General features: G+C 41.3%; 2 protein-coding genes and 2 long non-coding RNA genes across 7 annotated transcripts; 2 read left to right on the top strand and 2 right to left on the bottom strand.

Annotated features, from left to right (window-relative positions):
• Positions 1–524: 524 nt before the first annotated feature.
• thumpd2 (THUMP domain containing 2) lies at positions 525–3,606 on the bottom strand. The gene is made up of 11 exons (XM_061284604.1): positions 3,381–3,606; positions 3,078–3,216; positions 2,767–3,012; positions 2,516–2,622; positions 2,255–2,332; positions 2,113–2,165; positions 1,943–2,030; positions 1,784–1,855; positions 1,574–1,688; positions 1,381–1,501; positions 525–1,320 (listed from the first exon to the last, which is right to left on the bottom strand). Exons 1-11 carry the CDS (start codon positions 3,489–3,491, stop codon positions 1,038–1,040), a joined length of 1,413 nt encoding a protein of 470 aa, XP_061140588.1. The 5' UTR covers positions 3,492–3,606; the 3' UTR covers positions 525–1,037.
• LOC133157929 (uncharacterized) lies at positions 3,112–3,525 on the top strand. Its single transcript, XR_009715103.1, has 2 exons — positions 3,112–3,252; positions 3,332–3,525. It is a non-coding gene; the product is annotated as an uncharacterized LOC133157929 (long non-coding RNA).
• A 2,556-nt stretch (positions 3,607–6,162) lies between the features above and the next one.
• LOC133158576 (uncharacterized) lies at positions 6,163–11,831 on the bottom strand. The gene is made up of 8 exons (XR_009715239.1): positions 11,306–11,831; positions 11,090–11,202; positions 10,794–10,853; positions 8,887–9,250; positions 8,373–8,791; positions 7,950–8,088; positions 7,687–7,800; positions 6,163–7,199 (listed from the first exon to the last, which is right to left on the bottom strand). It is a non-coding gene; the product is annotated as an uncharacterized LOC133158576 (long non-coding RNA).
• Positions 7,045–10,042, top strand: LOC133158574 (uncharacterized). 4 transcript variants are annotated; one of them, XM_061285849.1, is made up of 7 exons: positions 7,045–7,224; positions 7,651–7,836; positions 7,911–8,080; positions 8,318–8,467; positions 8,644–8,807; positions 9,018–9,306; positions 9,625–10,042. In XM_061285849.1, exons 1-7 carry the CDS (start codon positions 7,045–7,047, stop codon positions 9,677–9,679), a joined length of 1,194 nt encoding a protein of 397 aa, XP_061141833.1. In that variant the 3' UTR covers positions 9,680–10,042. The 4 variants fall into 4 exon arrangements, with proteins under 4 accessions (XP_061141833.1, XP_061141836.1, XP_061141834.1 ...); XM_061285852.1 differs by having other exon boundaries at positions 9,039–9,306; XM_061285850.1 differs by having other exon boundaries at positions 7,914–8,080.
• Positions 11,832–12,431: the final 600 nt, after the last annotated feature.

The following is a 12,431-nucleotide window of genomic DNA, read 5'->3' on the forward strand; positions in this document are numbered from 1 at the left end:
GGACGTGCCCTCCTCTTCCATGGAGCCTTTGCAAGGCACATGCGCACACATGTATTTACGGACAAAATTATTATTTGAGTTAAATGTAATAAAGGTCAACAAAACTGTATTCCATTATTTATTTATTTACCCTAAATTTCCATTTTGTTCAGGGTCATAATCAGAGTATTTCATTGATTCCTGCAGGAATTGGATATGCAACAGTAGGTACATTTTATTTAAGAATCATGTAACCGTTTTCACACCTAAAAATACCGTCATGTATATAAAATACACAATCACGCCATTTTATATTCCTTCATTTTACCTGCCTTAAGTGGCGCCCTCTGGTGGTATGCAAGCGAATCACAAAGAAAAGTTTTGTTGTATTTAACTTTTAAGTTGAATGCGATTGGTGTTTCGGCACTATCAATTTATTTGTATAGTACATTCCATACTCAAAGCAACGCAAAGTGCTTCAAACAACAAAAAACGCAACACCTAAAAACATTTACAAACAGAGCAGATGAAGAATTCAAAGAAAATAAAAGCGGCATATTCGTTTTTATTTTAACATTCCAAGGAGGCTACTTAGTGCATTTTAGAGACCGATTAAAATCCATACATTCTTGAAAGGATATACAAAAACTTTTTTCAGTCATGTTGGACTGATTAATCTGTTGTGTATATGAATGGATGGATAATAGGCATTAATCCAAGATGCTGCGTATTCCATTGTTGGTGTGCTGGCATCAAGCGACTGGCTTAAGGAGAAGTGAATGGAAGCCTGTAAGTAAGTAAGTCCAAAGTGTGGTCGTGTCTGGCCCCTTCACAGTTCAACTAGGCTAAGCGGGGCTAAACGCTAGCAGATGGCAGCATTGTGATTCAGCTAATGGGGGTCAGTGTGTGAGCGCTGCAGCGCAACAAAAGTGAAGTGATCCCTGAATTAAATTGCTGTGGTTACTTTTAGCATTTACACTGTACTTGTATAAGAACACCATCCAGGTTTGCAATTCCCATTAAAAATATTCAATTAAAAAATGTCCAACCTGAATCAATTAAGCGTGTGTTTTTATATATTTATGTAGAAGTCCATCTATGGTACCTAAGCTGAGTCTCAGAGAGGTCTGGTGCTTCAGAGAGGAGAGAGGCAGGCATGACTCGGTCATTAGCCCAATTGAAGGCTCTTTTCCCTGGGTAGGCGTTGAAGTGACATCCTGGACTCCTTCCTGATTTGCGGCTTCTTGTGTGCCCGTTTGCGGCGGCGTGAGGAGTTTTTTCAGGAGACATGAGAGCTGAGGACTCAGGAGGAGAACCAAGCTTCCGCCAACACGGAGGACTCTGCAAGCACAGGATTGTTACCTTCTACTTTTTCTTACCATTACGGCCAGTTCAACGGACCTCTCCATCTCGGCGAGGATGAGCGGCAGACTGGCGGCCATGTCGGTTTTGGTGCCAAACTTCTTGCCGAACGGCAGGTCGCACACCACCGTGTCCACGCTCGCGTTCGGTAGAGGCATATCTGCCAGAGGACACTTCTTGAGAATTCTTAAGAGAACCACATTCTCTTATCATTTTGGACCGGATTCCTCACGAGTAGATGAAGCTTTCAAGAAGTGCATTCTGTCTCGCAGCTCCGCAAACGCCACATTCTCACTGGCCTTGTGCAGCTGTCTGTCATCAATGTCCAAACCCAGGAAACAAGCGAGCTGAAAATCCAATTCAGACAGAAAACATGGACATGATATAATTATCGCCTTCACATTACAACTGCGCTGATCATCTTACGCGCTAATAAAGTGACCTTGTGTTCCTGTGCTGCCTCTATTAAGATGGTTCCTACGCCGCACATCGGATCGAGAACAAGGGAACCTGACTGTGAATCAAATCGTCATTCCCGTGGTAAATAAGATGTATTTGTGGAAAAGGAAAATCAAAACACAATGCACGGCTTTAAAAGAACCTGAATTTGAGCCAGTTCGCCCATCGCCCAGGCAACTGTGGATCTCAGTCCTGTCGTTTTGATGTAGCGCCGATTAGCAAGAGGTAACCTGAGGGGAAATAAACAAACGCCACCAAATCAAAACAATGCATTCAATGTTTCCTTTTGGGGTCAGTTGAGCGAGTGCCAACCTGGTGAGCGGTATCCCGAGCAGACAATGGTCATCCCTTAAGTACACGGTAATCTACGAGTCAAGAATAGGCAGCTCTAAACACCCTGCACAACGACAGAACACGACTGGAATAACGAAAATTAAAATACATTTTTGTCTACCTCAATCTGGGGGTTCCTCAAATCAACCTTCCAGCCCAACTGTCCACTCAGACTGGTTCCCAACACTTTACTCACTTCCTTTGGATATAAAGAAATGGGAGATATCAAGCAAAATTAAGATTTTTATAAATACGTTCCAGTTTTTACATTTTCACCTGGAGACACACACACGTAAGAATTGTTTAACATTTGAATGGTTAACATTCTCAATAGGATTTGGTTCTGGGGCTCTCTGACGGGACCATTCCAAAATGACCGTACCTGAACACTGAGGTGGCGGGACACAGACCCAGAACACTTGCAGCTGATCCGAAAGGAAAGTGGGCCAGAACAATGCCGGTTAGCCTGTGGTCTTGTTTTATCCTGGTCTGAGTAAAATAACACAAACATCAGACTCTAAAGTTGCCTGTACTTCAAATCCTTAATATGACAGTTTCATGGCTGAACTTTTTGTACAGTACCCCAAGAAACAAACACAACAGGAGAGTTAACGTATAATTCAGCATAATTACCATCTCCCGTATAGACGTACTCATCTTCACAGTCCATCATTCTCCTTTTCTTCATGATTGGGATGTCGCCCTCATTGTCTTCCCCACAAACGTTCTCCTCTTCCACTTTCCTCTGCTCCTCACACTTGCTCTCCTCCTTCTTCTTGTCTCCTACTACCCCCTGCAGGCGCCTCCATGTCACTTCAGCACTGGTCCAACTTTGCAGGTCACCAATCAGCGTAGACTTCAGCACAGACGCAACTCTGGCTGTGAACATACAAAACGATTCAACATTCATTATCTTGTTTTTTTTTTAAATGCGTGCTGGCTACCTGGGTTGGCGTGGGCGGACAGCTTGAGAGGCGAGTCTCGTTTCATCAACAAGAAGAGTCTTTCCGCAGACTTAAGCTCCTTCACTAAACTGATGTGGGCGGAGGAGCTGAATAGCACTTTACCTTGCAACCGCTCAATCTGTAAAACAATAGATAATAGTGATGAAGCAGTTAAGTAAGAAACACTTATTCATTTATTATATATTTAATTTCCAATTTGCAGAATGAAAGTGGCAAATATTCTTTTTTTACAGAGCCTGAACCCAAAGTTTTGATCCCCATTTCTTGACTGTCTCCACTCACGTCGTGAGCTGCCAGCTTCTTCGTCACCTCATCGATTACAAATTGTTCCATCCCGTAACCGGCTGTGCAGAAGTAGCGAATTTGACTCGCTTCGTTGCCTATATTGACCATTACGTTCACTGTAAAGTTTCATCTGAGGATAAAAGGGGGGCAAAAGCTCATATTCTGCCAAGATGAACCGCCATGTTTGCTGACTTGTTTATGTCGGAAGCGGAAATACGTCATCAAGCTGCATTTAATTTGCTGCTCCAGCAGGGGTCTCCTTTGGAAAACAAGTTGAATTTGCAACAGTATTCCACTATAATGAGCAAGTACAAATGTTGATGAAAATGTGATTTTCTTTTTGTAAATTTTATTTCTATTATTACCTTTGCTCAACTTTGTGAATGCAGTAATATATTGCCAATTGCAAGACGAAAAAACCCTTTCCCCACTTCTAGGTTGAATTTAAAGGGACTTTATCAATACAGTGGCACATTAATTTTCAAGTTTAATGTGTTCCATGCACACTTTATATCATTTTATTGAATTTCTTCCCGCTTTTGTGTACAATGTTTGACATATGTAAATGACTTCTTTAAATGGAGTACTGTATTTTTTTTTAATGTTATCAAAAAGCACCACACGTTCTCACTTTCTTGTTTGACGTGACAATGCAATGCATTTTTTTTTTTTTTTTAGAAAAATCTAAATAATAGTAAGTTTTATTCAGACATAAATGAATTTATTATTGGGTTAATAGAGTGTGAGCAAATCCACAGACGCACACAAGCCTCAACCTAATTTAGAGTCATTTTAGTGTAGTGACTTAACTTAGAGCGACTGATGCACTGACAGACACACTCATGAACCGTGGCCTTTTTAAATGGCATTTCCCCTTTAGGCCACGCTTCGGGACCAAAGTGACCCAGGGGACAAGTTAAAAATGTCAAGGGATCTAAACGGAAGGTCAGATCGGCCTGCTTGTACCCATTTTAGATTTTATTATGTTATAAGGTTGACGGAGATGTTAACATGTTTGACTCACAGTTATGCGGATCTGAGTATAAGGCTCCAGAAGTTTTAATGTAGACTCAAAATTGTCCATAGAAATACAGAAAATGGATATTACATAATTATTTACCACACCCAGAAGCAATGCAGGCAAATTGCTAGGTCACAAGTTCAGATTGGACGCTTGTTTGGCGTAATGAAATGTATCGACGTGGCGCAGAACAAAATCATACACAGCTTTATTAAACCCTGAAAAAATCAATACGAGCATTTGGGCCAGAGTTTAGAAGAAAAAGTTTTTACTGTTCTGGTTGTCTCATTAAATCATGGATTTTTTTGTCATCCTTTTTTTGTCATGAAAAAAAGATGCGATCAATATTTCGAGAGTTTGAAAGTTTTGTAAATCAATCATCACCTGACACCGGTTGTGAGAAAATCACATTTACTCGGGAATTTGCCAATTGGATTTTTACACGATTCCGTTACCTAATCATGCACTTTTAATCCATACATTATTTTATTTTCACCCCAGCGTGGATGAAACCAGTTTAGCATGAATCAATACATCAGCCAGTGGCAGGCGTGTGACACAGCATCCATTTTGTGTGTCCACTTATCAGCAGCAGGGCTAATGACGCCAAATGGCAGCAGTAGAAAAGCAGAATTGATATTGGCGTTCTGCACGGCCACGTCGCATATCACAGCCCGGTGAAAGCTGTTGCGTGGGCAGTAAGAAAGCTATTCGTCTTGCTTTAAATGTACATGCGTAGCGGCTTTCCGGGTCATTATAATCACCATCCATCTCACAGGCGCACATGACAAGTTTTAAGGCTTTTAATGGGACTCTGAAAGGCAGCAAAATTATAATGCAACCTGCCAAGTTTGCATAATTTCCCGAGATGAATGCGAGTGCTATTTCATTCGTCAAATTGCTTGAGTTCACAAAGGAAAATTGTTCTATTTTTCCTGCGATATGGACGTTACAACTAAAAGTTGAACCAGGATTTCGAATTACCTGATGAAATGAATCCTCTTGTTATTTGTATTTCTCAGGAAGTATAACACAAAGAACAGTTTCACAAAGGTATTTGTCATTTTTTTCTTAACGATATAAAATATACAGTATGCTTGTGAGTATTGTTACAATATTTGTTTACATGTAATGCTCCACCTAATGTGTTCAAATATCAGTTACTTAAAGGTTAGAACGCAATGAAGCCGATGGCATTCGTTAGCCTCTCTATGGTGTTTTGCATTGTTTGTTAGCATCAAGCTAAAAACAATTTTTTGATCTTCCAATTAAAAAATGAAATTGTTAGAACTACTGTTAGTTTCTTGAAAAAAAACTTTTTTGTTTTGTAGTATATCAAGGCACCTCTAGACCATGTACGTATCAAGAGGTCATTTAGAGGCTAAAACTTTTATTTTTCTGCCTTAATCTTTCCCCAAATGTTCCGACGTGGCTCACCTCTTAAGTAAGAATTGGGATTAATGCGTCTGGCCTGCACTTAATCATTTTCCCTTTGCTGTATCATCTTATCTCTACCTTACTTTTCTTTTTCTTCCTTGTGCTCTTTTTATTCGCTTCCTTGCAACGTGCTCTCTCATCTTCAAAGTCTAATGTAAAAGAGACCTTTACAACAGAGGAGAGTGGAGTCTCAGTATATGAATGAGTGTGTGTGTGCGTATGTGTGCGACATAAGCACATTGAAATATTCATTACTCCTAGAGGAGTGTAAAGTGTGTCAGCAATGAGTCAGCACCAGTACACAAAAACAAAAACAATACGTCATGTGAATGAGGGAGGAGCATTGTTCGAAAAGTGTGCAGATGAGAAGGGAAAAGGATTGGAAACATGCTTTTGCACAAAAAAAAAATCATTTATACCTGTTGGCTAGTGTCAGGTGTATTATTTGGTGATGGGAATTGTAATTATTTGCATAATAAGTGATTTGAAGAAGTCTCTTAGCAGAAAATCTGAAATTTTTGGGTCGCAATACTGAGAAAAATAATAGCACATTGCTCTCAAAAGACATTTTGTCCTTTGATAAGTGGAAATTCGCTAAAAATTGGACATGCAGTAACTTGAGTTGCAGACAAAAAGGATATCACTCTATCAAGCCCTTGTCCCAGATAACAAAGAACATTTCCGACGCCATCTAAATTTCCACACCCTCTTGTCCCATATTTTATGTCGAGAAAAGAAAAAAAACCACCACCACCATCAAGGTCTCTCTCTGTTCCATTTAGCTCAATAAAAGCCCTTGGCCTATTTGTCAGTTTGTAGCTATTACTTCCAATCCCACGGCGCCGCTGGCTCCTTCTACCCCTTTAGCACGAAGAGGATTAGTTTCATTTGCATCCACTTCAAGATAGCACTTGTAAAAATGTGCTAGTCTTTGGAGGTAAATGAGGTCAGCGGGCCTTTGGTGGGTCAGAGGCTTTAAAGGGCCCACGATGACAAGTCCTGCTCCCCGTGGCTAGGGGGAGGTCTTTATTTACAGCTCAGCTAAATTCTACTGCAGTCTACTCTTGGAGAAACTTTCCTGCAGCAGGAAAAGGAAGTGGGACTGGAAGCTATGAAGAGGCCACACACAAAACTTCAAACGTGACAGTGATGCTGCAGTCTTCTCTGTGTTAGCTTAGCATCTTAGCCGTTCCAGACAACAACATGGGCCAGCTGCTGTCATCAGAAGAGGAGATCTCTGCGGTGAAACATGCCATTGGTAACCTTCTGTACCGGACCATGCTGGAGGGTGGAGCTGTGCGTCATCTCAGAGTAGTGAACCCCCTGCTGTTGGCCAATCACAATGAAGACCCAGGAGTCTGCTTCCAGGCGCAAATGCTACAGGTTATTGCCAAGTTATGTCACAGTATGTCAATATTGCCCTGTCATTCTGCGGGCAGTGACTTTGTAAGTGCTTTGAAACAATGTCGTGACATCGTTGCACTTTTGTTTTCGATGTACAGTAATCGTGCTTTATTGCACTCGTTGAAAACGTCCGCTATTTTCTTACCTTGACAGACAAGTGACGCAACTTACTCTTTTTTCAAAATACAAGTCATTACTTGTCTGATTTTCCATAAAAGTCATAATTGGATACGTGAACACAAATAGTGCAGCAACACTTATAGAGAGAATATATATATATCAATATTATTCACGGGCATATATTCTTTATCCTCTTTCTATAACATTGCAGCTCACTGTGCACATGTGACCATCTTCTTTTTGTTGTCAATTAATCATACTGTTAACATTTTTGCCTAATTCCAGCTGCAGGGTGAAATTGGCAACAAGGTACCCGCCTACCTGAAGGATCTGATTGGACGACTCTCATCATTCTCGGACGAGCCCCGTCTGGCCGGGCTGCTGGGACTGGCTGTCAGTATGGTAATGGACCTGCTTGTCATGTCCTCATCCGGGCTGAAAAAGAAGGCGACTGGTTCATCTTCATCCCAGGTTCCCATCGCTTGTTGTAATATATATGACCATGAGACTCTTTGGATGGAAGTCAAATAAAACATGATCTCCAGCAGAGAGTGCGAGAGCTTCAGGAAGTTATGGAGGAGTACTTGAAACGCTGCAGGATCAACTTGGCTGATAAATCCCGACTCGTGCAGGACTCTCTGAGAATGGAGGCCCAGCTCAGCTTCTCGCTGACCCAGCTGAAAATCTCCCTGGTGGGCGGAGATTGCGACTCACAGTGAGTTGCTGTGAAAAAAATGATCATGGCATCACACGCTATGCTTAAATAACACGTATTCAACTCTTCATTAGCGGAATGGCAGCTAATTCCCAACATGCTAACCATCGTCTAACGTGGGCTAAAGTTAGCCAAGCTGTCAATTATTAAATGAATAAGTAAAAAGAAACACAATTATGTACGGTATTTCTATTGAGATCCTTGCCACCATGTTGGACTGACACTTTGGATCTCCAGGTCTTTGAGGTTCTGGGCTAGCGGAGCAGCGTTCCATACCCAAATGTTGATTCACCTGGCTGTTCTGGAGGGGCTGGGGGAGCCCCTGTCAGCAAGAGCTGTGCTGGACCAATACAAGGAAGACCTGGCCCAGATCCTACCCGCTTACAGGTGAAACCAAAAGCCAATTCACACACAATAAACGAAGCAGCTTTCCATAGAAACAGGGGCTCCCTCTAGTGGAACGCAAAAGAATGACTGAATTATCAATATGTAACAACATGGCATCTTGTTGGAGTACAAATTGGGAATCACAAGACAGTCATATTCTCCTGTGTCTTTTATAGGTGTTATAAGATCAATACGGTGTGTGTGGTGAAATGTCGAGGAGTCATGTCTGCGTTGTCGTGCGAATTGCACGATGAAGGATCCATGACGGGGCTGACGCTCACCGACAGGGAAACGGGAAAGAGCGTCAGTGTCACTCTCGCCGCCCTGGAGGCAGAGATAGGTAATGTTTGTTGGTCAGAACCACTCAAAATATAATAATAATAGTAATAATAATACTTATAATCATTATTATTTATTACCTACTACAATCAATCACAAGTGACTAGTGCAATACCTGGTAGTAAAAAAAAAAAAAAAATCCACTTTATATTCTGGTTCCAAAAACTTTCTTTGCATTAGCATGAACATGACTTCCATTTTTCTTTCACAGCACTTAACCTCCATGTTACAGCTTCGTCATCCTCGCTCGACCCCGACCTGATCACTTCACATCAGTACGCCCAGGCGTACGTGGACCGGCTCTTCTCTGGAGAGGGTCCCGTGGAGGAGCTAAAGAACTACTTCACCAAGGCCAGCGACAAGCTGAAAGCACTGAGATTCGGACCGCCGCCGGGTTGTCTGATCAGGAGAGCCAAAGACCAAGGACAATGTGAAGGACACACGCTGGAAACACAGGACAGAACAGAAAAAAATGAGCAAAGGAGCGATAAAAAGTTGAAGTTGAGTATTGTGGAAAGCCATGTAAAACAATAACACCAACAGAACTAACGCCTTTAACTTTACAGCACATTTTTTTCCTCCTGACCTTTACTCTATCCAAGTGAAGGCAACGTGACACACCGAGTGACATTCACAGTCACAAGTTACGTGTCGGTTTAAAACACGCAAGCGCGGCTTCCGCTCCGATTACTCCTCGCCGAACGGCGCCCGATTGCTGTTATTACTCTCGTCTTGCTCTTTTCCACACAGGCTGGCGGATAGTTGACTTTCACACAGTTCAACAGAGATGGATAGCTGGCTATTTCTTTTCTTCTCAGGTGGTTGTTGTTGCGGGCGCGTCGCTGCGGCAACGGGGAAAAAGCGCCGCTCTAACTCCACAAGGGTTTGCACTACCGCCCACGGGCCCTCTCAGCAGAGAACAAAGTTGGTCATGCAGGAAAGAGACAGAGAGGGAAATGGATGGAAAGGATAGGTGATGAAGGCAAGATGATAAATAGGATGGAGCAGAATGGTGAAAGGATTGAAGTGGTACTTGTGCTACATACTGGCGGGAAGTGAGAATTTTTTTTTTTTTATCTAGAACTGCTTCGAACAAAGTACATGAATGGAGAAGAGTTTGTTGGTTGTGATTGAATCGTTCTTTTTGGGGTCCCTAATATTGTGGACTGGCAATAAAAGCATACCATACACTGGAGGGAAAAAAAACTTCATTAAATGGTTTTCTTTTAACAATAAGCAATTTGGTCTATATTAATGTATTTGGGTTGGGGCCACATCATTTACTTTGGTTAGTGTGACAAAATGATAAAGATCGGGCACAAGTGATTTATTATTATTTATTATGGGTAGTACAGTAATAATGATAAACAAAAAAATATTCTTAATTTCCACCATGACTCTCATAAAATAGTATATAATAATAAATAAATAATCATCTAATATAATAATAATAAAGTGTCAGTGGAGCATAAGGTCTGAATTGATTTAGAAGCCTGCTGGCTGAACTCATTTCATTTGAGCGGAATTAACTTTCAGTCACTTGGAACAGGCTCTAAAGAGACAATCAATCAGAGTGAACGCACCATTTGTCAAACGCTCATTGTTCCCCCTTTACCAACGAGTTCAAACGGTGAAAGATTAAATTCTCCTTTCGTCTTCACCTCACTACTACTTGTGTTCATCACATCTAAAATGCTTAAAATGTCATCAACACACACGCTGGATGCCGAGCAGAGTTCAGGCTTTGGTATTTGCCTGACATTTGGGTCTAATCTGCGTGTGTGTGTGTTGCTTGTACATGGACCCACATGGGCGCAAACACATGTTGGTCCTTCTGACCGAGCTTCACGTTTTTGGTTCATTTTGGTTAATGACATAAATGAAGACTGGGGAGCACCAAGACTTGGTCTTTAGATGTAAATATTTGCAACGGCAAACACTGTGGTTGACGGACTTAAATAGTAACCGGATGATTGGATGTCCATACCTGGGTTTTGCCAAGCACATGATCTAGGTCGAAGCCCTCCAAATCTCAAGACCACCTCTCCTGATTGAAAGAAATCAACTTGATAAACTACAATGAGTGACACAGTCTTTAAATGAACTCATGTTCTTAAATAACAAAGATACAGGGCTAAGAACAAAGCCCTGTGGCACACCCCAAATTAAATTGCTATTTGTGCGATTCCAGAATGTCTTGCCTAAATCTTTAGACACTATTGTAATGCTCTATATGTTACACCCTGTTCTCTAAATCAGCAGAGAGCTTTAGAGGCTTTGTACCTGTCGGAAATCCACATCAAATGGACATGTGGAGCATCTCCCTGTAGACCAGCAATGGTGGTGCTTCTATTACTTCACACAGGTAGAGCACACATTGTGATTCCAGCCACGTTCTGAAGGCAGAATAAAGATTCAGTCAACGAGGATATGGGATGGAAGCCAGATTCACGTCTAGACAGTCGAGTGACACATAGGCTGATTTTATCTTCTTCTTACCTCCACATCGAGCAGGCATCACCAAGGTATTGAAGTGTCAGCAACCTTCTGCAGAATACAGAGAGGAAAAAACATTCATATATATGTATATGGGTGTGTTTCATATTAATAATGCTTCGGAGAGCAGATGCACTTTTCAACTTTCACAACGTGCAACCTCACCAGCTGCTACGAGCCCCCCCGAAGAGGAAAAGTCATTTTCTGTTGCTCCTTTCAAGTGGCATCAGCATACCAGCCAGCAGAAGCCAGGCAGCTGCTCTCACCCAAGGAAGCAGAATTAGATAGTGACACACGATGCGCAAAGACCAAAGAGGCAAGTGAGGTTCAAGCATCTGGCGAGCCACCCACTGATATATCTGTAATGGCTTGTTTTATGACTTTAAATGTGGAGCCCAAGGAAGAATATCTTTTTATGTGTTGGAAATGACCGAATCTACAGTAGATTGCAGAAGAAGTTGATGGATCAAGCAGGCAGTTTGTTTGCAAGCTTCTCATTAGTTTGTCTTATGAATTCATTTTCTAAACCTTTATAAAAGCATCTATTTTAGGGCAAGTTAGTGAAACACAGTCACTCCTTGAGGATGCACGGCACAATGAATGACAAATGACATTATCACGATTGAATGAATAAAAAAGTGGTTTGTGCTAGCGTCTTTTTCTACCCAAAGGACATCATGAATGCAAATACAACAGAAGAAGGCCTCCACTACCATTATTATTATTATTATTAATATAATCATTACTGCCGAGCACCGCAAAGCAAGTGGAGACAATGCTCCTTTATTACAAGTCTACGTAAACAGAATTAATCAGCCGCTGCCTGTGACTCAAAAAGACGAGACAGTTAATTAGCATTGTGGTCGATGGTTGCTAAACACAAAAGAAAGAAAGATTACGCCCGCACAGTATAAAGGATGAACATGACCGTGCTTGGCTGCGTCGCGTCGTCGAAATGAAAGGAGCATTTTTATCTTCACGTCATGAAAATTAAGTTGTACTAGGATATATTCGAGAAGAATAAAAATCATTTATAGAGAGAAAATGTCCCATTTTCAAAAATTAAATCGATAAAACATTGGAAAAAATGTCATTTGTTTTTATTTTGGAAAATTATATCTTTCAATTA

Source organism: Syngnathus typhle, linkage group LG8 (assembly GCF_033458585.1).
Source record: "Syngnathus typhle isolate RoL2023-S1 ecotype Sweden linkage group LG8, RoL_Styp_1.0, whole genome shotgun sequence".
Classification (NCBI taxonomy): Eukaryota; Metazoa; Chordata; class Actinopteri; order Syngnathiformes; family Syngnathidae; genus Syngnathus; species Syngnathus typhle.

Bases quoted from the DNA above. Each gene is read 5' to 3' on its own strand.
- thumpd2 (XM_061284604.1), bottom strand. From the start codon at position 3,491: ATGGTCAATATAGGCAACGAAGCGAGTCAAATTCGCTACTTCTGCACA. The intron at 3,013-3,077 runs GTAGCCAGCACG...GTATGTTCACAG, and splicing joins GTCCGCCCACGCCAACCCAG to CCAGAGTTGCGTCTGTGCTG. The intron at 1,502-1,573 runs GTGAGGAATCCG...GTCCTCTGGCAG, and splicing joins CTTGAAAGCTTCATCTACTC to ATATGCCTCTACCGAACGCG.
- LOC133158574 (XM_061285849.1), top strand. From the start codon at position 7,045: ATGGGCCAGCTGCTGTCATCAGAAGAGGAGATCTCTGCGGTGAAACAT. The intron at 7,225-7,650 runs GTTATTGCCAAG...GCCTAATTCCAG, and splicing joins TCCAGGCGCAAATGCTACAG to CTGCAGGGTGAAATTGGCAA. The intron at 8,468-8,643 runs GTGAAACCAAAA...TGTCTTTTATAG, and splicing joins CAGATCCTACCCGCTTACAG to GTGTTATAAGATCAATACGG.